The sequence below is a fragment of the Falco punctatus genome, assembly GCF_963210335.1.
Source record: "Falco punctatus genome assembly, chromosome: 2".
NCBI classification, from domain to species: domain Eukaryota; kingdom Metazoa; phylum Chordata; class Aves; order Falconiformes; family Falconidae; genus Falco; species Falco punctatus.
Genome location: NC_137581.1, coordinates 120,700,301 through 120,724,866, shown reverse-complemented (window position 1 = coordinate 120,724,866; position 24,566 = coordinate 120,700,301). Strand labels below are relative to the sequence as shown.

Sequence of the window (24,566 nt, the reverse complement as noted above, 5' to 3'; positions counted from 1 at the left end):
TTCCTCTTCCTGTGCTTTTTAAATTTTTCTGTGGTCATTTTTTGCACCAGCCCTTTGCCAAGGTTTTATATTTGCAATGCGATACCTGTGAATTGAATCCAGTTCTTACTGTGGGTATTTAGGGGCCTCTTGCAGTTCTGCCTCATAAAAAAAGGGTCATATCAGATTCTATGTCTGCCAAAACTCAGGGACTCGGGAGAAAATCTGTTTAGATTACAAGTAAACAGATTTTTTTCAAAAGTAGACGCTAATCACTCCTCACTGCCTGTAGGAGCTGAGAGTAGAGTCCTGCTCTTTCTTGTTTGTGATCTTGGGCAGTAAAGATTCAAAGGTTGGAATTTAATCAACAGTTTTAGTGCTGAGTTTGAGAGCTGGGAAAGAAAAATGATTCTGCTTGTTAGTTGTGCATTTGAGATGGAGGTAAAAACCAGAAAACCCTTTTGTCCCCAAATTTGACATGCGCTATTTTCAGTAATGCAGAAGAGGGCGCTGTGTAACGGGCTGGGGCCGAGGGGGGCCGGTGGGGCCGAGGGGGGCCGATGGGGCTCAGCTTGCTGGGTTCAAGAGCCCCAGAAGAAGGGGGTGAAGAGCCTCTGCCTGGAGAAGGGGCTCGCTCTCGGCACACTTGCTTCCCCAGCACTTGGCTCAGGCTGTGGTTTTGAGGGTGCTGGCTTCACTGCCTTCAGAGTTCAAGCATAAAGGGAGTGGTGGGAGGTCAAAAACAAAAGGAGAACGTTTCAAACCAAGTCTCTCTCCAGGCTGAGATCCTGCTCACAGAACCTGGTTATGGACACGCTTTCTTCTTGTTCCTTATTCATTCCACAGAAGGGATCTTCATTGTTGTCAGCTGAAATTCCAAACATGGGGCAAGAATGGACTTTGTTGCGGAGGTCTGTGGAGTGCACATCAGAGAAGCTGTTGGGTTTTGAAATTGTCTGCTTTTTTTCTTTAAACGTTGTGGAGAGCGGAAGTCATCTTCAGCAAAGACAAGAAATTAAGCCTTCCTAAAGGAACCTTGGAGTTCATCCATTTTTCATTTGTTTGTGCTCTTATCATTCATTGCTTAGGTGCCTTCTTGCATAGGGATGGTGCTGCATAAATAGGGTGATAAATAATCAGGGAGGACTTTTTTTTCCCTGCAGTTTGCAGGTTTGTTTTAGAGCGTAGGATTGCAATAGTCAGCAACGATGAAGGAAAAAAAGAATCATATTTGGTAGATTGAAAATTCTGTGACTTTATACTGAAAGCTAGACATATTCAAGAGAGCATGTAATAAGGTTAGATCCTGCCATCCTTCAGCTACCTGGAGGAGAAAAAGCTTTGGTTCTGCATTGCAGTAAAGCACAGCTTTTAGAAGGCTTTTGGGGGAGGGAGCCATAGCAGTCTGGCTCTCTACAGATGGGAAACACGGCGTTGATTCAGGGGGCTCTTGCTGTAAGTGCATACTGGGAGCTTGAAAGCTAAGAAAATATCGCAGCTTTTTCACAGACACTATGCATTTTAATTCACTATCAAAGCAGCGATTTGATCAAAGAGGAGGCTCATGCAGAGAACCCGGTTTTGAACCGTAAGCGTCTGCACGCCTCTTCTGGTGGAATGACTTTTGTGAACAGTGCCTGGTGGCAAACCCTGGTCCTCGGCCGTCTTTTCACTGCCTGCCCTGGGTGGGTCTGGGCAGCTGTGGAGGGTACCGGAGCAGAACTGGGCAGTGGAGCTGTCGGCGTTTGGCTCTAGTTGCCAGGAGTCTGTCCTTGATTCAGGACAGTCTCTGTTACTGTAGTACCTCTGTACTTGTTGAGCTGTACGCTGGGGTGTGACCCCCTGTGAGTACTGCTGACTGTGGGTCGCTTGTGTGACCTGAGTCAGAAGCCGCGTGGCTTGCCTGGATAGGAGCTCTGTGGCAGAGCGCATTGTATTTAATGCCCCATCAGTGGGTGACGTAACCTTCAAACCATTGCTCCTCTCTTACGCAGAAAACCAGAAGCTTTTACTGCAGGAATGCAAATATCTTTTTTGTGTTGTTTTTTTGTTTTGTTTTTTTTTTTTTTTTTTTTGTTTAAACTTATATAGGAATAATGTTTACCTTTTTAAATTGACAAGAAATGAGCTAGATGTTTAGTGTCTAAAGGGGCATTAGATCTGTTTGCATGTGGTTTCAGCTTAATTTCTGAACAAATAATGTTGTTTTAATTCCAGAATAGACTAATTTGGCACCGATACTTCCTTGTAAAGTAGTGGGCAGAAGAGGTTCAGTCTGGAAAGGTTGTTTACCTTTCTGCATAGCACAAAGGTTGTTTTTGTACTGTATGGTCTCATTTCCCTTAGTGTCAAATGAGAATTTTGCAAGCGGTAATGGTACCTTAACAGGTAAAGGAATATCCTGCGTTTTAAAAGGCTTGAAGTGAGTTATAAAATTAACTGAGCTACTTTATATTACATCCTGCGATTTGTTACAATCTAACTGTTTGTGCATTGGTCCAAGTAAATGTAAAGGCACACTCTGCCATTTGCCTTTTCGTACTGTTCCCTCTACCTTAGTATACCCATTAAATGGATCATAACAGTCCTCAAGTAGGGAAAACCAAGGCATGCTTCTTCTTGATCTCTGTACATTATAGTAGTGGAATTATGTGTATGTACAAACCAGGATAATTTCATGCCAAATCACTTAAACTCTTGTCTTGCCTCCAGTACCTTTCTGCCCAAATTTACACCCGGTGAGTATCACTTATCACTGCATTAGCTCAGGACTGAGTTTAGCCTGTTATTTCCTGCACTTGATTGTTTTGGCTTTAAAGCCACCATTAAAGCTGTCTAAATTAAACTGCTTGTGCTCCTGTACCACGGGGGAAGAGCTAGTTCATTGTAATGGAGATTTCATTTCCTCTCTGTTGTGACAATGCAGTGAAACAATTCATTTCAGCAGGCTTAATGGTATAGTATTGACTGAAGTTGTTCTGCAATTTTTAATAGTACTTAATCTTTAAGTAGATGTAACAAGTGAGTTGTTATATAAAGGAGTAATGTCTATGTTTAACACGATGCAGTATGTCTTTTTGTAAAGTACTAGGGGGGAAAAAAGCCAAAATATCCCCCCAATCATCTACAGGCAGAGAAGAGCTTATAGAAAAGCTATATTATCGCTCCAAAGCGAAACAAGCTGTTGCTTGTGCCTATATCCTAACCCGATGCTTTTCCATTCAAGTACATAAAAATCTTCAGAACTCTCGAATAAAAGGTCAAATTCATCCAAGAAGGTTTTTTTGGTGTGCAAAAATTGATCAGTTGTAACAATTTGCTGTTTTCTGGGTCTTTTGTATTGTCATAATGTACAGAATGAAAGATTGCAAGACACTTTGTAGTATTGATCATTGTCTTTCAAGAGCCAACTGATTTTTCATTAAAGCTAAAGTTGATGGGTTTTGGAGGGGAAAAAAAAAAGCCAACAAAAAACCCCCAACCAACCCAGCTTTAAAAATACCGTAATAAATTGCTTTCCTCGTCTGTTGATTGTACTTCAAAGTCCGCACAGCCTGAGGCTGTGGTCTCATACCAACTGGACTCAGACATCCTCAGAGAAATGCACCCGACTTCCAGGCCGGAGTGGCTGGAAGGCACAGCTCGCCTCCTGAGTTTCTCAAAATTGCTGGAAATTTCTGTTCCATAAGGGGGTTCTTTAGTCAGGCTCCAAACACTTAACCCTTTGCTGGTTTCCAATCGGTTGCAATGCTTTGGTTTATGAATGTACTACTGAATGGGGAATTTTAGAACAGTGGTTTTGCTGCATGGTAGACTACATTACTGTATTAATTCTCGTTTTTTCCTCACTGAAGTTGTGGAGTCAAGCCTGTTCTTCAAGTATAATGCAATTCTGACCTTTGTATTCCAATATTTTGCAGTGACTAGGGTCTAAAAATTGATTTGATCAGAAGTTACAACACTAGACTAACTGGTACAGTAATTATATGGTGATTAGTTAAAATACATCTTCTTACTCTGTCTTGCCCTATATTTTTCTTGCAGCTGAACGAGATATCAATGTTTTCTGTGGAGTACAGACAATTACTATGAAGATAAATTTTTGCACAGTTCTTTTCTCTGGTTATTCTGAGACAGATCTGGCATTGAATGGGAAACATGGGGATGCCCACTGCAGGGGTTTCATCAATAACAACACCTTTCCAGCAGTGGTCATTTTCATCATCAATCTGAGTACTTTGGAATCCTGTGGAAACACTTTAGTGGTAAGGCGAAGTCAAAGTGAAATTGGAGCGTGGCTTTTTATGCATGGGATGAAGTGAATGGCCTTGACAGCATTATGTCTTTTACAGATAATGTTTGCTTTGTCTTCCCCAGTTAGCAATACATTACATATTTCAAAGAAAACCAGGGAAGGCTGGTAATTTATAATCTTGATTACTAATGAGAAAACGTGGTGGGACACACATTTGTCCTCTGATTAGAATGTATATTTTTAACTTTAATTTTTTTCAGTAGAAAAATGAGGGATTTTATTCCAGACCATTTTCAAAACTCTTGCTGAACATGCCTTAAATTTTGCTGAAACTTTTCAAATACCCACTTGGAAAATGAAAGTAAAATATTTTTAAGAGTGGGTTAGATAGCGGGAGAGTTAGTCTGGGTACCTACTTCTGTGCTTTCATGAGAGGGGCTTGCTGACCGATCCTACAAGTTCTGTGATAAGGCAGTGTCTTCAGGCTGGATGTCACAGGGCCCAAGCCACAGTAAACACCTCTGCGAGCTCTGCTGTGAGCTGTTGCACCTTCTTGGAAGATCTCTGCTCCGTATGGGACTGCCTGGCAACAAACTGAAGTTTTCAAGCAAATTTTGAATGTTTGAGAGACTCAAAAAAAGGAAAGAATGGCTGTTTAACTTATGCACTCAATTCTTGGTGAAAAACAAGCTGTGGGACTGGAGTTCAGATTGGCATGTTCATCTCTGATCACTTACTGCACGGCCACTCTGCAATTTTTTTGCAGTTTTGCCTGATGGTGTGACTTTAGTGTCTACGTTTTATGTTGCTGTTTCAGGCATGGATAGTGCATGTTTTTGTACGGCTAGTGACTAATTCTAATCCTTAGCTGTGGGTGAGTTTTCGGAACCAGAATCTGATCCAGCAGCTGATTTGTGCCAGTATAATTTCATTTTTGTCAATGAAGCTATCCCACTCTGAATGGGGAGAGAGAGGGAAGTCAGGTCTCAAACCTCCTAAACCAAGGGAGAAGAATTGTACAGGTTGTGTGTATGTCACGTTGTACAAACAGCGATCGATGACTTAAAGTGTCTACAAATAACTTAATACGTTTTTACACTTGGGTTTTTTTTTATTTTTGAGGCTTATATTCTATCTGCAATTTGTACTTGCGCTTCACGATACCTGTCAGTTTTTATAACAAACACATTGTTTTGTTGCTAATAATTTTGCAAAACTGGGCTGAAATATTTGATATGCTCTCTGACCTATTTGCCTCAGGCTGAGCTTTCTTTTAAAATTTCAACAAAAAAGTCCAAGTTTGAGATTCTCTTTTCCTGTTTTCCATGAAAAGCCATGGCACCTCAGTGACTTGCAGTAGAATTTGCCAGGAAGCAACTTTTTCCTGTTCCTGTGGAGTCGGTCACATTGTAAACTCCCTGACCTTGCTATTTGATTATAATTGTAAAAGCTTGATGTTTTTTAATAAAAAAAAAACCCAAACCACTCTGGTAGGTCCAAATAATTGGAGCTCCCCATGAAGCCCCCTACAAGGCTGCACAGGATACAAAGACAAAGTAGCATCTGCTAAAAATATAACCCAAAATTGCCCTCACCCCCTCTTGGTTTACACATGCTGTGCCACCAACAAAGAGGATAAAGTAGCAGAGAGCATTTCTTGTGTTCCCCACACTGGAGTAGTACAATCCCGTGCATTTCGTGGCTGTGTTTGACAACAAAGACATTCAAACTCATTTTCAATAAAAGGAAAGGCAACCATTCCGGCAGAACTCAGGTGAAACCCAGGTCTGTCTGTAAGGCGGCTGATGCCACTTTTTATTTTTTGGTGGTGGGGTGGTGAGGAAGCTGAACAGAACTGTGGCTGGCTATTACACCTTAGTGCTCTAGCCTAAGTTTTTTAGGCAAGCAGTAGATCCTAGAAAATTTGATTTTCATAATTTTCCTGCTCTTTAGCAAGTGATTAGCTATAGTACTGGCAAAGGGCGTTTGTCTTCTAGCTGTTTTTCTGTAGCCAAAGAAATCAAAATACCTGCTGTCTATTCCGTGCTACTTAATGCAAAATGTTACAACTCATGTGCACCTCAGGATGATTCTTCTGTAATGAAAAGCCTTTTTAAGAAGCTGTATATTCTAAAGCTATTGAAACCATCTGTTTTGCTAATACAGTTATAGGAAAGAAATGTGGCAGTGGAAGTCCAGTGCCGTGTTAATTTGCCTTACTCTGTGGGTGCCTACTGAGACAGTCATTTGTGACATTTATCTGCTGTTTTCAAACCACCCCCTTATTCAGATCAGTAGCTACAGATGGAGTGGGGCTGGGATACTACCAGGAGGAAAGAGTGTCCTTCAGTTTTCTGGAAAGCTGCTTGTTATTGCTGCCTCTGCACACTCTGTGAGCCTGAGCAGCACAGGATAGCATGTGTCCAGGGACTGAATTAAGGTTGCATTGGCATTAAGGTTGTATTACTTTTCAGCTTTTGTGTTTCTGACAGTGTTTCTTTCCACATAATTTATAATTCAGGTTTAAAGATGTGTAATGTGAACAAAACCACAGACACAGAGCTCAGCTATTTGGCTTGTATCTGCTTATAAAATACATCGGGTTTGATGTGTCAAAAAACAAAGCTCAAGAGTGATAGAATATTGTTTCTGTTAATGAAATTGCCTGTGTATTTGCTTTATTATTGCATATGGAAGCTCATTTTAAGCTAGTATTTTTTTAGCTGTAATAGAAAAGTTCCTTCAGCTTTTCCCAGTAAGTCATGTGAATTCATCAAGAATGCTTAGAAAAAAAGTACCTACCAAAAAAAAAAAAAAAAAAAAAGCTTCCAGGATTCATCATTTTTTATTAGATGTAGTTCAAGTCTGTATTTTGAGAACAGGGATATTGCTTGTGAACTCTAGATGCATGATTCTGGGGAGATGAAAAACAGAACACAGGGAACATGGTATTAAATGAAATTAATTTTTGAAGGGTTTTCTGAAGATATTTCTGGGTAAATTATGTCCTTAAGCATTTTTTTTTTTTTCTTCTATAGTTAACTTTCTGGTAATAGTCCTTTTCTGTCTCCCTCAATAGGTATCCTCAGCTCGAGGTGTCAATGCTTATGGAAATACCTCAGTGGTACAGATAGGTAACGTGTCAGGCTATATTGATACGCCAGACCCACCAACGATTATCAGCTATTTGCCTGGGCTTTTGTACAAATTTAGCTGTAGCTATCCGCTGGAGTACTTGGTTAACAACACCCAGCTTGCTTCGTAAGTGTGCTTTTCATTTCTGTGTTTCATTCCCATGTTTGTGTAAGCCCATTATGTATGTGTGTATATGCATGCACACCTAAATATATGCATATCCTAGCAGTACTGTCAACAGTACTTTTCAGCTGTGCAAGAAAGTATGGGGAGATTGAAAAAGCACTGAAAGAAGAAGGGATGCAAAGGAAAAGAAAATTCTGCAGCATCATTGTATGAGATAACATAGTTTATGAAGAGAGCCCTAGATAATGTAAAAAAAGCTTCCCTTAAAATTCAGGTGTTCTGATGACAAAATGATAGCAGGAAAAAAAAAAGAAAAAAATAAATCCTTCATTTGCCTTTGCTGTCCTCGCTGGCAGCTATTCAGTTTCTAATTTGACAAGATAAACACTGCTTGGGTTAGATACCGGTGGTTCTGTGCCAAGAAGGCTGCACAGTTCAGTCCACTGCAGTGCTCCAGTGCGGCGTGGTATGTAGTGGGCTCACCAAGAACTGCTAACAGCACACTGCTGTATCAACACCACTGCCAGTCTGGGCTACTGGAAGGGGTCCCTGCCCATGGGAGGGGCGTTGGAACAAGATTATCTTTAAGATCCCTTCAAACCCAAACCATTCTGTGATTCTCTGAGTATAGAGTGCAAGAGAAAATTATTTCCACGAGTAAACCTTGTACATCATGAAAAGTAGTTCCCTTTTTGTCACTTCGCCTCTCTGCTAATTATTTTTCTGATTGATGTTTTCAACAATATCCATTACTTTCTGCATAGTTGAGGTTCTGTCAGTGTTTCTACTATAAATTCCAATTTCTGAAGTTTATAACCCAAATGCATAAATTAACTCCTTCTGACATGCCTCATTGAGTTTTTAATGATAAAAACCTGAAGTATGTAAACACAAAAATAAGATATCTTTCTTCATGATGGTTTTTGATTTCTGGTTCTGTTGTAGGTCATCAGCTGCTATTTCTGTAAGAGAGAACAATGGTACATTTATCAGCACTTTGAATTTGTTGCTTTACAATGTGAGTATAAAACACAGTAGTATGACCTGGACTAAACTGATCTCTGCACTACGCGGGTACAAGCTGGATTAGCAGAGCAAAGTGTAGACTCGTTTTCATTATTTGCTGTTCCTTTCCCACTCCTCCCGTGAGCCAGGCCGTCCATCTGGGCACCTTCCATCCCCGAGTTCCCTTGTCCTTGTTTACATCCACCTGTTGTCTCGTATGTGTGTGGCTGGTCTTTGAGGACACACAGTCTTTGTCCTGTATGTATGCCGTTCCTCAAGGCACAGCTCTGGCCGTCAGGTTGTAGTGCCACGTCACTAATCAGGTGTAATAACAATCATACTCAGGAGTACACGCTGTGTTTGCACTGACTATGTTTATGTGCATGTGTGTGTACCTACTGCTATTTGTGTGTGTATATGTGTATAGGTACATTGTGCTGATACAGAGAGTACTCTATAGAACATTCCAGATATAAAATATTTCAGACCTATTCCCTTAGCAATAAACTGCAGTGCTTTTGCAGGGGTATTTTTATGTTCAAGCCTCATCAGAGTGCTTTGATCATCTGTTAATTGTAGTGAGGGATGTGGGATTTGTTACAAATCTATAGCCCACTGCACTTGATGCCTCCTTGTGTGGACTTTCAAGATTTTAAGGGTTAATAATTTTAGCAGCTTTCAGCTAACACTTCCATATGTTTTAGATAATTTAACTTGAATGTGCATTGTTGTAAAAGCTTTTACTACGTAAATATGGATGGTGACAGCAAAACATTAAAAATGCACGGACCTCTACTTAACATTAATCCCTGAAATGATATTTCCGTGTTGATTAAAATTTTTATTCATACATTTTAAATACCTGATTTAAATATCAATTTTTCAATCTATCAAGCATCATTTTGGTAAATTATGAATCTGATTTTTTGCATTATTATTCATGCCATCATGATGCTGAGTTATAATTCATGCAACTGATTTAAAAGTCAGTGCTTTATGCTTTGAACATAATGAGCTATAAATATTGTAACAGGACATTTTCCAACAGCATGCCTAAAAAAAAAGAAAAATCATGTTTGTTTGACAGAGCAGAGCTCTAAATAACAAACTATAATCTGTTAAAATGAAGATTATACTTCTCTCATTTTTAAATAAACCTGTGACCAAAAAGGGGCAGGGTGAAGGTGTAGCCAGAAGTCTCAGGACAAGCGCTGACCACCACGTTTGCTGCCTTTCAGGGCTCAGTTCTGCAAACGGTCAGGTACAAATGCTGTTGATGCTTGCACTCAGCACACTTTTCTCAAATACCACATGCCAAGGTGGGCTTTCATCCTCCCTCCCCCAGTGAGTTTCCAAGCTGACCATGAACAGGAAGGTCTCATCCTTTGATTCCAGCTGCATTACTCCAGGGAGCAGCACTGGCATGAGTGATGCCACTCAGGCTGGCAGGCTGAGGGGTGGATATGTCCTTCTGTCACGCCCTGGGGCTGGGGGTAGGGAGCCGGCTGGTGCGCGGCTGCGCTCTGGCTGGGAGCACCTCTGGGGCACCCGTGGGCTGGTGGGCTCAGGCTCTGGCTGGGAGCACCTGTGGGGCACCCGTGGGCTGGTGGGCTCAGGCTCTGGTTGGGAGCACCTGTGGGGCACCCGTGGGCTGGTGGGCTCAGGCTCTGGCTGGGAGCACCTGTGGGGCACCCGTGGGCTGGTGGGCTCAGGCTCTGGTTGGGAGCACCTGTGGGGCACCCGTGGGCTGGTGGGCTCAGGCTCTGGCTGGGAGCACCTGTGGGGCACCCGTGGGCTGGTGGGCTCAGGCTCTGGTTGGGAGCACCTGTGGGGCACCCGTGGGCTGGTGGGCTCAGGCTCTGGCTGGGAGCACCTGTGGGGCACCCGTGGGCTGGTGGGCTCAGGCTCTGGTTGGGAGCACCTGTGGGGCACCCGTGGGCTGGTGGGCTCAGGCTCTGGCTGGGAGCACCTCTGGGGCACCCGTGGGCTGGTGGGCTTGGGCTCTGTGGGCTCACTGGGTCCCCTTGGAAAGTCCTGGCGCTGGGAGCGGCCTCGAGGCTCCTGTCCACCCTCAGTGCTGCTGGGGGATTGTGCACAGACATGACTCCTGACCGAGCAGCCGTACTTTCAAACTTCAGCTGTAGTATTTCCTAACACTGACTCATCGTCTTTGCAGCTCGCCTCCATCTTCCTTAACCGGGCGATGTAAACATTTACTTTGTGGCGTTAGCACATGTAATCATTAGGAAAGATGAGAGCAGTGACTATGATCTACTCAGAGTTTAATAGCAAAATGTTTAATGGGCTTTCACAGAGCCTAAGTGGCTATGTGCTTTTAGGCCTTCCTGTAAATGTCTGCCTAAATTAATAAAAACTGCTCTTTAAGAAAAAAAGTTCAATTATGGCATGTAATAGCGAGGGACTTGCTGTAGACTTTGTAATCAGTTGCAAGATGTGACAGAGCTACATATTGGAGAAATGTAGAATTAATTTTAAAGCAGGCAAACTTACCTGATGTTACTTGAATGGATCCTGGAGGAGTTGCTGTGTGTGCCGCCAAGCTGCTGCGTGTACGCGTGGTGCCTCCCGGGGCCTCCGGCGCTGCAGACCCAACGGTGGGCACGCTGTCAATTTTGGCATTGTTCTCTTTGAAGAAATACTCAGTTTTTGTGCTTAATCCTTCTTGTTGCTGTCAGTTGCTGCTCTTGGTCTTCCCTGCCACACTGAACCTGGTCAAAGTTCTGTTTAACATAATTTTTCTTATGTATTGAGCGTTTTGATCTCTCACAAGAGGTCTCAACATGCTAATCCCTGTGCTTTCTGGGTTAGCAACCTATTAGATGTAGGTGGCCTTACCAGTAAGTGCACTTTGATATGCTGAATTAACATCGGCCACTCAGATCTGTTTCGTGGTTTTGTTGCTAAAGTGACGCTAGTGGTTCAGCCTTTGAAGAAGAAACCATTAAAACATCTATATCTATGCAGCAGTATATGGAGAATTCCCAACTTATATGTTACATAAGCTTGCTTAAAACAGCTTTTTAAAAAAAACCCTAAATTTAAATGAAAATGTTTGCTACTCATAGTCTTCAACAAGCCAGCTTCCACAGAAACTACATTTTGCATAATAGAATGTGTCTGTTCTCCCAGACTACATCTTAAGATATATAAAACCTGGTGACATTGCTGTCTCCACTGAATCAAATACCAAGCTTTCCTGGGAAAGCCCAGTTCAGCTCCTCCTTTCGAAAACCACAGTAGCTGCTACAGTAGGTGCTGGGAGACTTACTGAGATGTTAGTGAATGATGCCTTTTCTTTCATCACCAACCCAACCACTTCATAAAATCATAAATAGATTCCCCAAAATAGTTGCATGGGATAAGGCCAATACGGCCAGTCAACTACTGTCGATCTTTCTAGACGAGCTTGTAGGCAAATGCTCTGGCACTGCTTTTTGCTTCTTCCCTTACAGAGGACAAAGTAAATGTCTGTCCTACATAGAAAGGTTAGAAAATGTAGATGGGAGTTCAGTCTGGAGACAGATGGGTGGTTACAGTGGGGTTTCTGGTACACTGAGGCAATGTTTATTTTTCAGGATTCAACCTACAGCCAGCAGCTCCTTATTCCAAGTGCAGGTTTACCTTTGAAAACCAAAATATATGCAGCTGTAAGAGCAACCAACCTTGATGGCAGGTACGTAAAGGATGTTATTTCTTGTCTCGCTTGCTATTCAACTCTTGGTATTGCAAATTTTTCTGATTTAGAAGAAACTGTTGTTCCTCCTAGCCTTTTGTATGAAAGTTTTCCTGAATTACACTTTAAATCCTGTATTGCTGTCATTTAAGAAAGGTCGAGTGAGAATCTCCAGGGCTTTTAAAAGTGGGATGGCTAGATTTCTAGTCCTATGTGGCCGTGACTTCTGAGAGGAGGTATACAGTGTGTGTTGGTGTGGCGATTGACTTGCACAAACCAAAATTATTTGATTTATACAATTCTGCTGCTATGCTGTGCTGTTTAGCTTTGTAAGTAGTGGGAAGAAACAGGTGATATATTGAGAATGCAGGATGACTTGTACGTGACCTGTTAAATATAGTTACTGGGTTTCAATGTAACAGCCTGCCTTATCAGTTTGCATGCTTGCCTGTACTATATTTTAATCTTATCTCACTCTCTCCACCCCTACTTTTAATGTTGCCAGTTTCCCTCATCTATCATTTTGCTCCCTGTGCAGGTGGAATGTTTTGATGGACTACTGTTACACCACGCCATCTGGTAATCCTAGCGATGATCTTCGATATGATCTTTTTTTCAGGTAGGTCCTGTGCAAACCCAGTGTTTTGTGAGTCCTCCCTTTAAAAAACAGTTATAAATCTCTCCGATAGTGGTGTTCTAAACTGCCTGGAAAGTCCAAGCAATATTAGCAGGGAGGACCAGGGGCTGGGCTTGCAGATAACATGCAGGACTTTTCTTGTCTGTGAACATAAACATAGAAGCAAGTGCAAAGCTGTAAGAATTATGAAGGTAAAGAAGCATATATCCAAAATGGCTCTACTAGAGATACCATAAACACCCAAACTGAATGGCTAAGCTGGCCTTTATTTTGCCAAAGGTACCCTTGTAGTGAATGACAGTGATATAAAACATCATAGACTCCAGTTCAGGATAGCAGTTAAGCAAATAATTATAGATAAATAGATGCTCCTGCTTCTACTCCCAGTAAAAACATTTATTTGAATTGGAACTTTGAAAAACATCTTGGCAGTATCTCAGATTAAATCTCAGCAGTGATGGTTGCTGGAGAGACACTGTCTTCATTTGGAGTTACCTGTCTGTGCCGGTTAGCATACTTGATTACTTTTTGCTTCAGGTCTCAACTTTCTTTGGGCACTGGAATGAAATGGTACCTTGGTTATAGCTGTGATGCTGCAAAACAGAACATGATGGTTTTGTAGGAATGCATTTTGGCAAAGGACTGTGCAGCCCAACGGGCAGGTTGTGGCTGCCTGTGTTGCACATTAGGGCGCTGTGCTCTTTTCCAAGGAGCTCGAGCACTGAACTTACTACCTAAGTTCTCTTATTCTCAGCTAAGAGCCTCACAATGCTAATACAGCTGCTCATCCTAGTTTTAATCTTCTCTACAAAAACTAGCTGTGACAAGGACCCGCAGACAACTGTAATTGAAAATGGCAAGAGCCAAATGGGCCGGTTTTCCTTTGAGGTGTTTCGCTTTGTGAAGCATAAGAACCAGAAGATGTCTACGGTCTTCCTTCACTGCGTGACAAAGCTGTGCAGAGCAGATGACTGTCCCTTTCTTGTGCCAGTAAGTTTCAGTGGATGGAAGCTGCTGTTAATTATCTGGATACAAAATAGGTACACTGGAGTTATTCTGCATACAAATGCTATGGAAGTTTGGAAGGCGCAGAATTAAGATGACTAGTAGAGTCTGAAGTAAGAATGTTTTTTGTGTCTGAAGGAATGTAAAACAACTGATGAAGAACAGGGCAATGAACGTTGTCATCCAGAGTTAGAATAATACCAGACCTGCAAAACACAGGTGGTTGAAATGTGAGAAATGACCTCTTTGCCTTTTAGCCCTTTAATTCTTTTTTAAAAGTTACAGCTTCTGAGATGGCTCCAGAGCTCATATTCTTACTATAGCATCTAAGAAAAAAGGTATCCACAGTCACAGTTGATGAATGGAAGTATCTTAGAATAGAATTTATGGGAAAACTTAAAGCTATAGTAAGTGCCGTTCTACTGACACAGAAAATTTGAAAGAGTTTCTGATAGTAGAGGAAAAAAACCCAAACTACTACATCCCCTATAGTTTATTACCACCTCCCTTACAGTCTGGAAACTGCTGTTTTGTTGAAGTTCATGAAGTTGTGTCAATTCAAAAAATATCCAATTTGAGGAGTGTCAGGATCAACAAATGTATTTTTGAAACTTATTTAAATAAATGTATAAACAGAGAACATCCTGTGATGTCTTCAGAATGCAGTATTGTCCCCCACTGAAAGACTTTGCATTTAGAATTTTAAAATGCTATCAGTTCAGTATATGTCTGACATTTTGTGCATTATTTTATGCTTTTATGTCACACTGAATTAATTGTTTCTATTGAATTTAAGTTCTGAGGTTTTCAAAGTCCTTTCGCAAGAAGTTGAAATTAAGGAAATGCTCTTGGTCGAAGGATACTTGAGTACCCAAGATTAAGGTAGATTATAAATTAGAGATGTTAAAGGTGGATTCCAGGTGACAGAGTGTTGAGGGCTCTTTTAATGTGGGTCATTGCTGTTTAGAACTCCATGGAAAACGTGCAAACTTTTAATTCAAGAAGTTTCCTAGAATAGGGATTGTAGCCTGTTTTCTATCCCTAGTCGAGTGAAGCACATTTGTTGGGGAAAAATGTCTGTAAACAAAGCTTTGGGAAATTAACTACTGAAAATTTAATATACTATAAGATGGATCTTGTACACAACAGCAATGTAGTTCTGTAAACGAAGTGAGGCAAAATACAATGAGAAACCAGGCATTTATAAGATACACTTCTAGTGAATATTGCAGGTGCTTTTATTGCAAAGTAATTTAATACATACTAAGAAATAAAATCAAAGTTGTAGTATTGCTTATAAAAGAGTTTACATTAAAGCAGGAAGCACAAGAAGGGCAATAATTCCATTCCACTCTGAAACGGTGATTGTTTTGATTAACCACTCAGATTTGCAGTAACAGAGAAAGAAGAGACGCTGGTGGGAGGACAACTTGGAGCCCTCAGAGCACCTCTGGCAATGCTGTAATCTCTGCTGGCCCCATCATTACCAGGAGTGGTAGGAATGAGCAAACTTTTTCTATGGGCTGCAGGAATTTCAGAAACCTGGGGAAATGTTTTGCAGTTTAATTTTGCAGTGACTTTGAGAACGGGTGGATTCTCCATGAGTTTGTTGGGTATTTTTTTCCCTGCTCTTGGAGTGTTCAGTAGAAATTTTGAGCTAACGTTTCAGTTCAGCACTCATGCTTCCTCCCTACCCCAGTAGAATCACTGTGGGATACTGTTATGCATATAAGGGTATTATAGAAGCCCAAACTCAGTGGGCTGACTTCTTTCTTTTTGTCAGATTTCACTGAAAATAATGGAATTTAAGGTACTGTGTTCAGTGTTGCCATCTAATTTAGGCAGCTAATGAATATTCACTGTCACTTTCTAGTCGCCATTCCTTCCAGCTTCACCTCTTGGTTTTTATTTAAGTGTTGCATAAAATTAATACATGCTATGCTTAGCCTTCAGCTATAAGAAAGAAATAGGACAAACACATTGTAAATTCTAAACAGTGGACCAAAATCGACTATTTTAAATTTTTAAATCCAGGGTGAAATGCCATGATTTCCATTTTTATTGCCAAAGTAAAAAAAAAAAAAGGGGGGGTGGGGGGTGGGAAGGCAGCTCTAAATGCAACCTGCAGTCTCTGAAAAGAATTTGTGTGACTGCAAATATAATATTTGAAAAAATTTAGAAAATTCTATTTACTGATTTTTATAAGTAGTTGCAGTTAAGCAACTGATTTCAGCAGTCATTAGAGTTAGGAAGCTGAGAGCAGGACTGAATCCTGTCTAGGAAAAATAATCAAAACACTTAATCAAATCCTTCTTTACATGCAAAGCAGTTGTGCCCACATATCCAAAGGCAACAACTGACCCTCCAGAATAGGGAACCATCTAGCAAGAGACTATTTTTAGAACAAATGGCCCCTGTTATAAGCAACATTTCTGTAATGAAAATGAGTATTTTATTGTGCATTATGTGTAGTCCCAACTGATTCGCTGCTATCTGATTAGTCAAGAAAAAGTGAAAAGAACTCACTTTAAATCTGCATGCACGAGTACTTCATGGGAAAGGAATGACAGCTTCGCTCAGACAAACATGTATGCTGGAGAAATGCTGCCTTAGGCAAGGAATGGGATCTAGATGTAGGTGTTGGTCATAAACCAAGTTTTTAGGTAATATAGCTTATGGTTCAAACGCTGTGAATGCTTTTTTTACAATTAAAAAAAAAGATATGCATCAATTACATTTAAATACTGCATAATTACAAGCAAGCAAAGATCTGTCCATGGGTATTAAATGACCCTGATGAAAGGATAAACAGTTTTATAATTTCATTATGATTGTTGAGGTTTTTAAAATGAAAACATGAATAAGGCTGGACAGGAAAATATTTCTTTAGGTGTCTTCTACTTGAGCTATGTAGCTTTTTAGATGTTAGATAAGATTACATTATTAGATATTTCTGCATCGCCATAGTATGCTTCTGGAGCATCCCACTCCTGCTGACAGAAGGATGGTTTGATGGGAAGTACTCAGGAAAAAACGGGATTTGGTTCTGAACTCTGCCATGAATTTCCTGCGTGGCACTGGGTGGGTCCCTTGATCTGCCTCGCACTTCCCTGTTTCTCCTGGAGCAGAAACAGAGGACCAGCATTCCCTCCCGCTGTCCCTACCCATCGTGAAAATAAGTGCACTGAGAATGTGAGGTTCATGAATATTACAGTCGAGGAAAGAATAAGAGGGGAAGGTCGTGACAGAACTTGAACAGAGCTGTCTGGTTTTGGCTGAGGAGTGCCGTCGTGCAGCGCTGGCTTACCTTGCTGCGGTGCTGCGCGGAGGTGCTTACATTATTTTCGAGACCAACTCTGGTCCCGCTCAATGCAGCTGGATCATTTGCGCAGAGCCCATCCAACCTGCTGCTCCTGACTCGCCGTGGTGCATACGCCAGTGCGAGTTCTGTGGTCACATGGATGTGCCACCCCCACTCCCCTCATTTGGGCTGGTGCTGCTTGTGTCCTGGGCCACTCTTGTGCACATCAGTGTCTGCAGAGGCACCTCGAGGTGGCCAGGTCTCCCTGTTACTCCAATACGGGAACAACTGGGGACTAGGGCTGTTTATGCCGTTACCTTGACATAATGTACCAGTATATAAAGATACTGAATAGGGCTACTGCAAATGAGCAATGGTCCTTCTCCTGTATAATTCTGAACTCTTATTTCTAACATTTTGTTCTTTTCAGGGAAACTTTATTTTTGTTTGTTAATCTAAAATACGTCAATACAGGAGACATACACAGAAAAAAATGTTTTAGTATCTGTATATAGAAACAAAGCAGGTACCTACTTGTGAGGGTGAAATTGTGTAGCTTTTGATGGATGTTTCACTTAAACTTAGAAGACGGCTGCTCAAAACAAATGTATACGTGAGCTGTGCTTACAAGTTGCACAAAAAAGCAAAAATAGTGACAAGAAATGTAATTCTGAGATGGACAATGGTAAGTAAGTAAAAACCAAAGACAAAATACAAATGTTTCCCTGAATATAATGCCACTGTGGAACTGTCAAGAGAAAAATGAGTGTGGGGAAAAGGCATTTTTGTAATCATTTATGGTCACTGATGTATTTTGCCTTGAAAAACTCAGGTTAATCTTTTTCCTACACAGATCTTTTTATACTATGATTAACAGTGAAGGGACTTGTGTATAATATTGGGCTTATAGTTGTATTTTTATTGAGGGACAGAATAGAACTTGGCCACCTTTTCAGCTAAAAGGTTCCTGCATTAAGTTGTTTGGTGGTTGTTTGTTTGTTTGTTTTCCTCTCCCCAGAGTACTGAGTAACTTCATATTTGTGTGCTCACATTAAAAAATGAAGTAGCATCATGTAATTAATGTTGTTGTCCTTATCCTATTAGAGATGCTAAAAGCTGCTAGTCAGTGTTGCAAGTGTAGCTGATGTGTTTTGAAAATAAAGCTAGGACTGTTGGCTTTTGCATTGTAAGGAGGGGAGGAGATAGGCAGAGGTATTTGTAAAATGTAATGCATCCCATTTTTATTTTCTACAGATGAGACGCCAACCAACAATTCGCAACTTGGTAAGTTAATCAGAATTCCAAGAAACATAAAAGAGGGTTTATGAGTGAAACATAACTGAGGACATGAACCATTTTGATTGAGGTCTGTGCACTAAGCTGGAATGTTTTTCCTTTTTGGCTGTTTTTTGTTTGTTTGGGTTTTTTTGTTTTGTCATTTGAATGAGTTAATGCTGACATGGTGTAAAGAAAGCAATTGGTAAATCTGGAATGCTCAGTTGAATTTGTGTACTCAGCCCCACCAACATAGCAAGTTCTCATTCCTATGATGGAATTGACATGAAAATCTGCTGCTGGGACATGTGAGGGTGAAGGAACATTGCAACTGCCAGATGCAAAATCAGACCTAAATGGTAAAATTTGTTCACACCACGCAGGAATAGAGCAGCAAAATGGTTGTTATGCTCCAATCTATTTCAGTTCATAGCTCAAAGTCAGCAGAGCTGTGCTACAAAAGTCAGCAGAGCTGTGCTACAAAAGTCAGCAGAGCTGTGCTTCAGTTCCTGCTCTCCTGGCGTTTAACCGCGCAGGGAGCCTACGGAGAAGCTTGGCTGGAGCTGGTGGTCTGCTAGGGCAGCGGAGGAGACGGGCGGTGGGGGACAGCAAGCCTCTGAGCTGTGGGGTGCTTTGCTGCGGGCACTCGCAGGGCTGGTGTCAGCCGGTCGCTCTGCCGGTAGTAAGGAGTGGCGGTGCCTTTCCTGTGCCTGTTGCTGTCCCAGTGGAGAGTGTAGAGGAAGAGCAAGGTGGGATCACTGCTGTAGTGGGGAGCAGACAAGCAAGGTCAGAAGGCAGCACAGAGTTGGGAAAGGGAGGGCAACCTCATCAACAGAGCTGGTTTTTTTATCCCCCCCCAGCTTTGGTGAGGGGGGGGGGGGGGTGGGGTGATGATGTTGAGGGCAGGTGGCTGCTTCTGGGAGCAGCAGTCTGGTTTCCCACACAGGAGCTGTGGTGTCGTTCCACCTCACCCTCCAGCTCTGGTAGTGGCAAATGTGGCTTTTGGGCAAACGCACATTGGTGCTTTGGGTCGCACCTACCACTCAAATGTGTGGGGTTTCGTTGTGGGTTTTTTTTCCCCTCTTGCTGGGAAAGATGGTATGGGCTGGATGTGTGTGTTCCAGTATCGAGGAACTGGTCCACAGACAGCCTGTTGAGCTACACTAAATAGTAAATATGTTACCTTTTCTACCTGAGAATTGATAAACGCTTTAAGAAGCCTTCTGTGAAGGTGTACGGATGAGCTTAGAGTAGCTCAGATACCTGGTGCCAGATATGTCTGCTGAGGATTTATATTCCCTTTGAATTGAGATGTGGATAATGATATCAGGGAAGAAATCCTTTCATTAACTTGATTAGGCCACAAATCTTTATACTTCTGCTCTAACAGTTTTTGGATAAGGATAGTCTTGCCTTAAATAACACAGGTCAAGGTTGTCACTAGCACATGAGGGATTATGCCTTAGAAGTATCCTTACTGTCTTTATCCCCTAGCTGATGGATATTGAAAGAACTAATAACTGTTTTCAAACTGCACTTAGATAAGCTTTATCCACGTGGACAGGTGCTCGTTCTGAAGTACAGTTTCAGTCCATTCATTGTAATTATTTTGTATCTAGGGTGTTGTAATGGAAAGACAGCAGTGGCTGGCACTGCTGAGAGCCTGTAACCAGATCTTACCTGCACATTTTTGTTCTCTTTGCAGCTCATCCAAATGGACCTCCTTTCCAGCTGAACTCAGTCACCGGTGCACTGATTTCGGGCATTGTTGTCCTAGGAATCACAAGCATTTTCTTTTTTGTATGTTCCCTAACTCTTCTGCACAGAAAGTGGCCCAGCAGTTCGGTCTTGAGTGGCATTCGAAACCCAGTTTTCAACTGAAAGTGATGATTTACTTGCACTTTTTCTTTGGGGTTGCCTTTCTTGTCCGTGAAATATGATTCCATTAAAAAATATTACGGCAACGCTACAGCTGTATCCAGCTTCTATGCCAGCTATTCTGTATTTGTAGATTTGCTAGATGACGTGTAGGTAAGCAGCAGTGATACTGGTAACAATCCTAGAAAATTAGGAGAATCTCAGTTGTGCTTGTGATCAGCCTGTATGACATTATGCCCGTGGGTGTGCCGACAGTACAGCTCGTGTCTCCAGCTTCCCAGCGGGGTCTTAAAGCTGAAGATGCTGAAGGTGAGGACCTTTCCGAGTATGCCATTCTTACACAAAACCTGACACATTCAGAAACATAAGTTCATAAATGCCTGCTAAGATAAGGATCACTTCTGTTTTGTCATGGTATTTTTGACAAATTTGAAAAAAAAAATCATGTCTCAGGAGGAAATGGTTTTCATCTGTCCATCTTGGTTAAAAATAACACCTCATTGATATTTATCATCATCCTGTGTTAACCATGTCTGTGCTTTCATTGATGTGATGCAACTGGCTAACAATCAGGCCTTTTTGGCGCTCAAGCCTAAAGACAAATAGAGACTTGTTCTCGGTTTTCTCTGATCCTGCAAATGCTGTATAAAGGCCTGTTGTTTGCAAAGTCCACTGTGCTGTAGTGTGGTATCCCTAACAACCAATATTGTGCCTGTTTTCCTCCAGTCTTAATACCTCAGAAACATTTTTGCACTTCAGGGGTTAGGTCTGATGACATGTAAAACATGATTGTTTAATAAAATTATTTGAAACATTTCAGAACGGATGCTTTGTCTGAACTGTTTTCCTCCCCTTGTCAAATCGTTACAGTTTTGTATGTGTTTTCACGACCTTGTTCTACAAAGATGAAAACTGGACATTCTTTTTTAAGCCGGTTTGGTGAAAGCTTTCAATATATAGGATAAATTAATATAAGTATAGCTTTACTGGCCTTTACAGGAGGGTGATAAACTCTGGAGATTTATATCCCAGTCTGGGGATAAATACAGATAATCTATTTTAACTTACTCATACAGGCAACCACAGAAATTCCATTAATGTAATTACTGCTTCATAACCAGCAGCTTTAGCTGAAAGTTTCCAGTGATGGAGATAGCCATTACCATCCTCAGTAAGTTGTTCCAACAGTCAGTTGCTGTCTTCGGTACTTTTTAAAACAGTTTCTAATATGAATGTGCCCAGCTTAACTTGCCAGCCGCTAGAGACTGTTGTGCCTTTGTTTGCTAGACTGAGACACACACTTTCTAACCCAAATCTCACATAGTTTGCTTAAGACCACAGGAAAAAGAAATAGCGAATAGTGTTGCAGAAACAAGTAATTAAAAAAAGAAAACCAAAAGTTGCTGGTATCATATTTGTCCTATTTCAGTTTTTGTGTATTTCTGGAAAGACACTTTGCTGCTTATATAGAGAAAAGTAATTTACAGTAATTAAAACAGACTTGGTTGACCAAACTTTTTAAGGCTTGGGTAGCCTATTACAAAAATGGAGCTGTTACCCAGTAATGTAACATGCAAAATGTTTTCCTTATGTTAGTTGAAGTTTCTGGAGTGGTTTGTTTTTGTGAGGAGGCAGATAAGATGATGTTCTTTGTGTAGCTTTTCCCCATGTGAAAGTTATTAGGTACTGAAGGGTGATCCTATACCAGCTAGGTTAGTGAACAGAGTTCCCACAGTTGTCTGTCGGAGTCATTGCTGAGCTTGCTATGGACTGGGTGGCTTTGTCTGCGTCATTCATTCCATAGGGAAATACCTGTTCCTCCTTGGTCAAGGAATATGGACGGTCCCAGGTGGAAGATGACATCTAAACCCTGGCTGCTTCGTCTGCAGATCTGACATGGGAATGCTCTCTATGAAAGGCTTTTGGGGGACGTTAAAACTTGAGTCAGGCTGCCCACATATTTCTAGCAGGGAGAAGGCTGACTGTTTTTGTAAAAAACCATCCCCATCCCGCTTTGTTTGAAAGAATTATGCAGCCATTTAAGAGCACGTGGAAGCCATAACGTGTGACCTTGGTCCTCTGGAACCAGGTTAGGTAGAAGCTGGGTGGATGCGCAGGAAGGCTACACCCTGCTTTTTGAGGGGCGTGATGTTAGGTGAGAGGGAAGGGGTAACGGACTGAAAACAGGGATTACATTCAGTGGGCAGGGACTGCTGGCACTCGAGATTCCGAGTTTTGAATGGAGCAGGGAATTACTAAGACGCTCGGTACTTTAGGCGAAGGAACTCTGGCTGAGTATGTAGTGGGGGTCTCACAGGTGTTAAGTGAAACTGAATTACTAAACCGATAGCGGCTCTGCAAGTAAAATAGCTTCCCTTAGGGGTGCCCGTTACATGAGCCTGAATGCCGGTTGTGAACGGGCGTCAGGGCTCCGCAGGTGAGCACAGTGCGGTGGAACGGTCTCAGGTCTGTGCCCTGCATTAGGGGGCAGGCAAGAAAGAAACTGGGTGAGCGTTTAACCTTAGGTCTAAATCCAATAGAACTTAATAAATCTATAAAGCGGTGAAAATGCTTCCTGGGTTCCCATATTTGGAAGAAATAAATGGCACATAACGGGAGCTATGTACACCAGTGCTTGGGATGAATTCAGCTGATATCTGGGAGACAGGCCTTGGCATGGGAACCTGGGCGTAAATCACACTTTCTACTTCATTTGGCAGGAAGTATTTCTTACTCTGATATCTCGTAGGCTCCACAACTATGCCAGAAGAAGCAGCCATGCCCTGTTAAGCTCGGCATCTCTTCATCTGGAGGAGATGTCGTCAGGAGTGTCATGATAAAACTAGCACATGTTCCAAGTGTGGGAAATCGGTCCTTCCTCAGGTTACTCCTGGGTTTTATTTCAGTACCTCTTTGACCTTTCCCATGCTTTTTAGGAAGAAGGAGGTGAGGTGGAGGTGGAAGAGGCAGTGGAGAGTAGCTCTGCAGAGCCGTTGGTGGCTGGACTGCGTGTTTGGTGCGCTGGTGGTTTCAGGGTTGTATCACGGCTCTTTTGCCATAATGTCTCTTTTGAAAAGTTTTGGTAACTTTTCTGTTATTCACTAGTTAATTAACTCTTCCCTAGTCTTTCAAGGAATGTTTGTACAATTAGGAAGCCCATCCCTGAGACAGTGAAATCGAAAATGGAAGGTGGAAAAGTTGTCCAGGTGAGTTACATTGTGAAGAAGGCAAACTGATGCTGCTGGCGGTGGCTGGGTGCCGGCCAGCCAGGCCTCTGCTCCTGGGCTTTGTGTGCAGCGTGAGTGGTGCTTTGTGCCCAAGCAGGATGCACGCCAGCCCTTGTAACTAAGAAATGCCGTTCTGCAAGAGCTCAAGTATTTTTCCGAGTTCGCTTGCAATCCCCTGCTAAAGGGGAACCCTCCGGTGCTTTGGGCTGGATGGGTGGTTACAGACACGCAGTATCCCGGCCTGAGCAGGCGTCGCATCCTCTGTTTGCTCCCTGAACTGGCTCATGCTTCGGCTCTAGGTCTCTGAGGTGCCTTTATCAAACTTGCTTGTTTTGCATAAAGAAAATAAGAAAGAAAGGCTTGCTTCTGCGCTTTGCCAGCCCCTTTCCCTGGGCCGCAGAATGCCTCGGGAGAGGCCCTGCGTTCCTGCCAGCAGTGCACGATGTTCCCCATCGAGATGGAGAGGGTGAGTGACGTCTGTTACAGGTACTGTTCAGGAGGTGACTGCTCTCGGCTCAGCGCTTTAATCCTTAGTCTCGTGATTCAGGCTGAGCTCTGCCTTCAGTCAGTCAGTTCCATTATTCTTAGCAGGTGGTAACATCTGCCTGCTCAGCGGCTGTTTTGAGGGACAGACAGAGTTGGTGTTTGTTGTTTTGGGGTTTTTTTTTAACTGTTTTTTAGAACACAGACTTTATTTTGGTGGGGGTTTTTTGGTTTTGTTTTTTTTTTTTTTAACGGTAAGAAGGGGACTTAGTGAACTGGATTGATCAGTGTGATCGCAGGTTACTCTACATAGCTGATATTTCTGATTTATTTTTTCCTCTCCAGGTTGTAGTGAATAAAAGTAATGATCCTGTTAATTCAAAGGTTAATTGCAAATGAATGTAAGTTCAGCATGGGGTCTGTACTGGATGGTTCATTTGGTACATACAAGCATGCATGTTTGCCAGGTGTGTATTCTGCACGGGCTGGTGTTGGTGCTGGAGGCAGCGGCTGCTCAGGAGGTGAGCACTCACCATGTGTTGCAGCTCCGACCTCACCTGCAGGGT

General features: G+C 42.1%; 1 protein-coding gene across 1 annotated transcript in view; it reads left to right on the top strand.

Annotated features, from left to right (window-relative positions):
• The window catches only part of ZPLD1 (zona pellucida like domain containing 1), a 95,615-nt gene extending 72,059 nt beyond the window's left edge, over nucleotides 1-23,556 (top strand). Inside the window, exons 10-18 of the mRNA XM_080376030.1 lie at nucleotides 4,024-4,244; nucleotides 7,314-7,495; nucleotides 8,441-8,513; nucleotides 12,097-12,194; nucleotides 12,733-12,813; nucleotides 13,650-13,821; nucleotides 15,223-15,331; nucleotides 18,392-18,421; nucleotides 20,118-23,556. Coding sequence (XP_080232156.1) covers nucleotides 4,024-4,244; nucleotides 7,314-7,495; nucleotides 8,441-8,513; nucleotides 12,097-12,194; nucleotides 12,733-12,813; nucleotides 13,650-13,821; nucleotides 15,223-15,331; nucleotides 18,392-18,421; nucleotides 20,118-20,293 — 1,142 coding nt within the window. The 3' untranslated portion in view covers nucleotides 20,294-23,556. The remainder of the gene's footprint in view (nucleotides 1-4,023; nucleotides 4,245-7,313; nucleotides 7,496-8,440; nucleotides 8,514-12,096; nucleotides 12,195-12,732; nucleotides 12,814-13,649; nucleotides 13,822-15,222; nucleotides 15,332-18,391; nucleotides 18,422-20,117) is intronic.
• The last annotated feature ends 1,010 nt before the right edge of the window (nucleotides 23,557-24,566 follow it).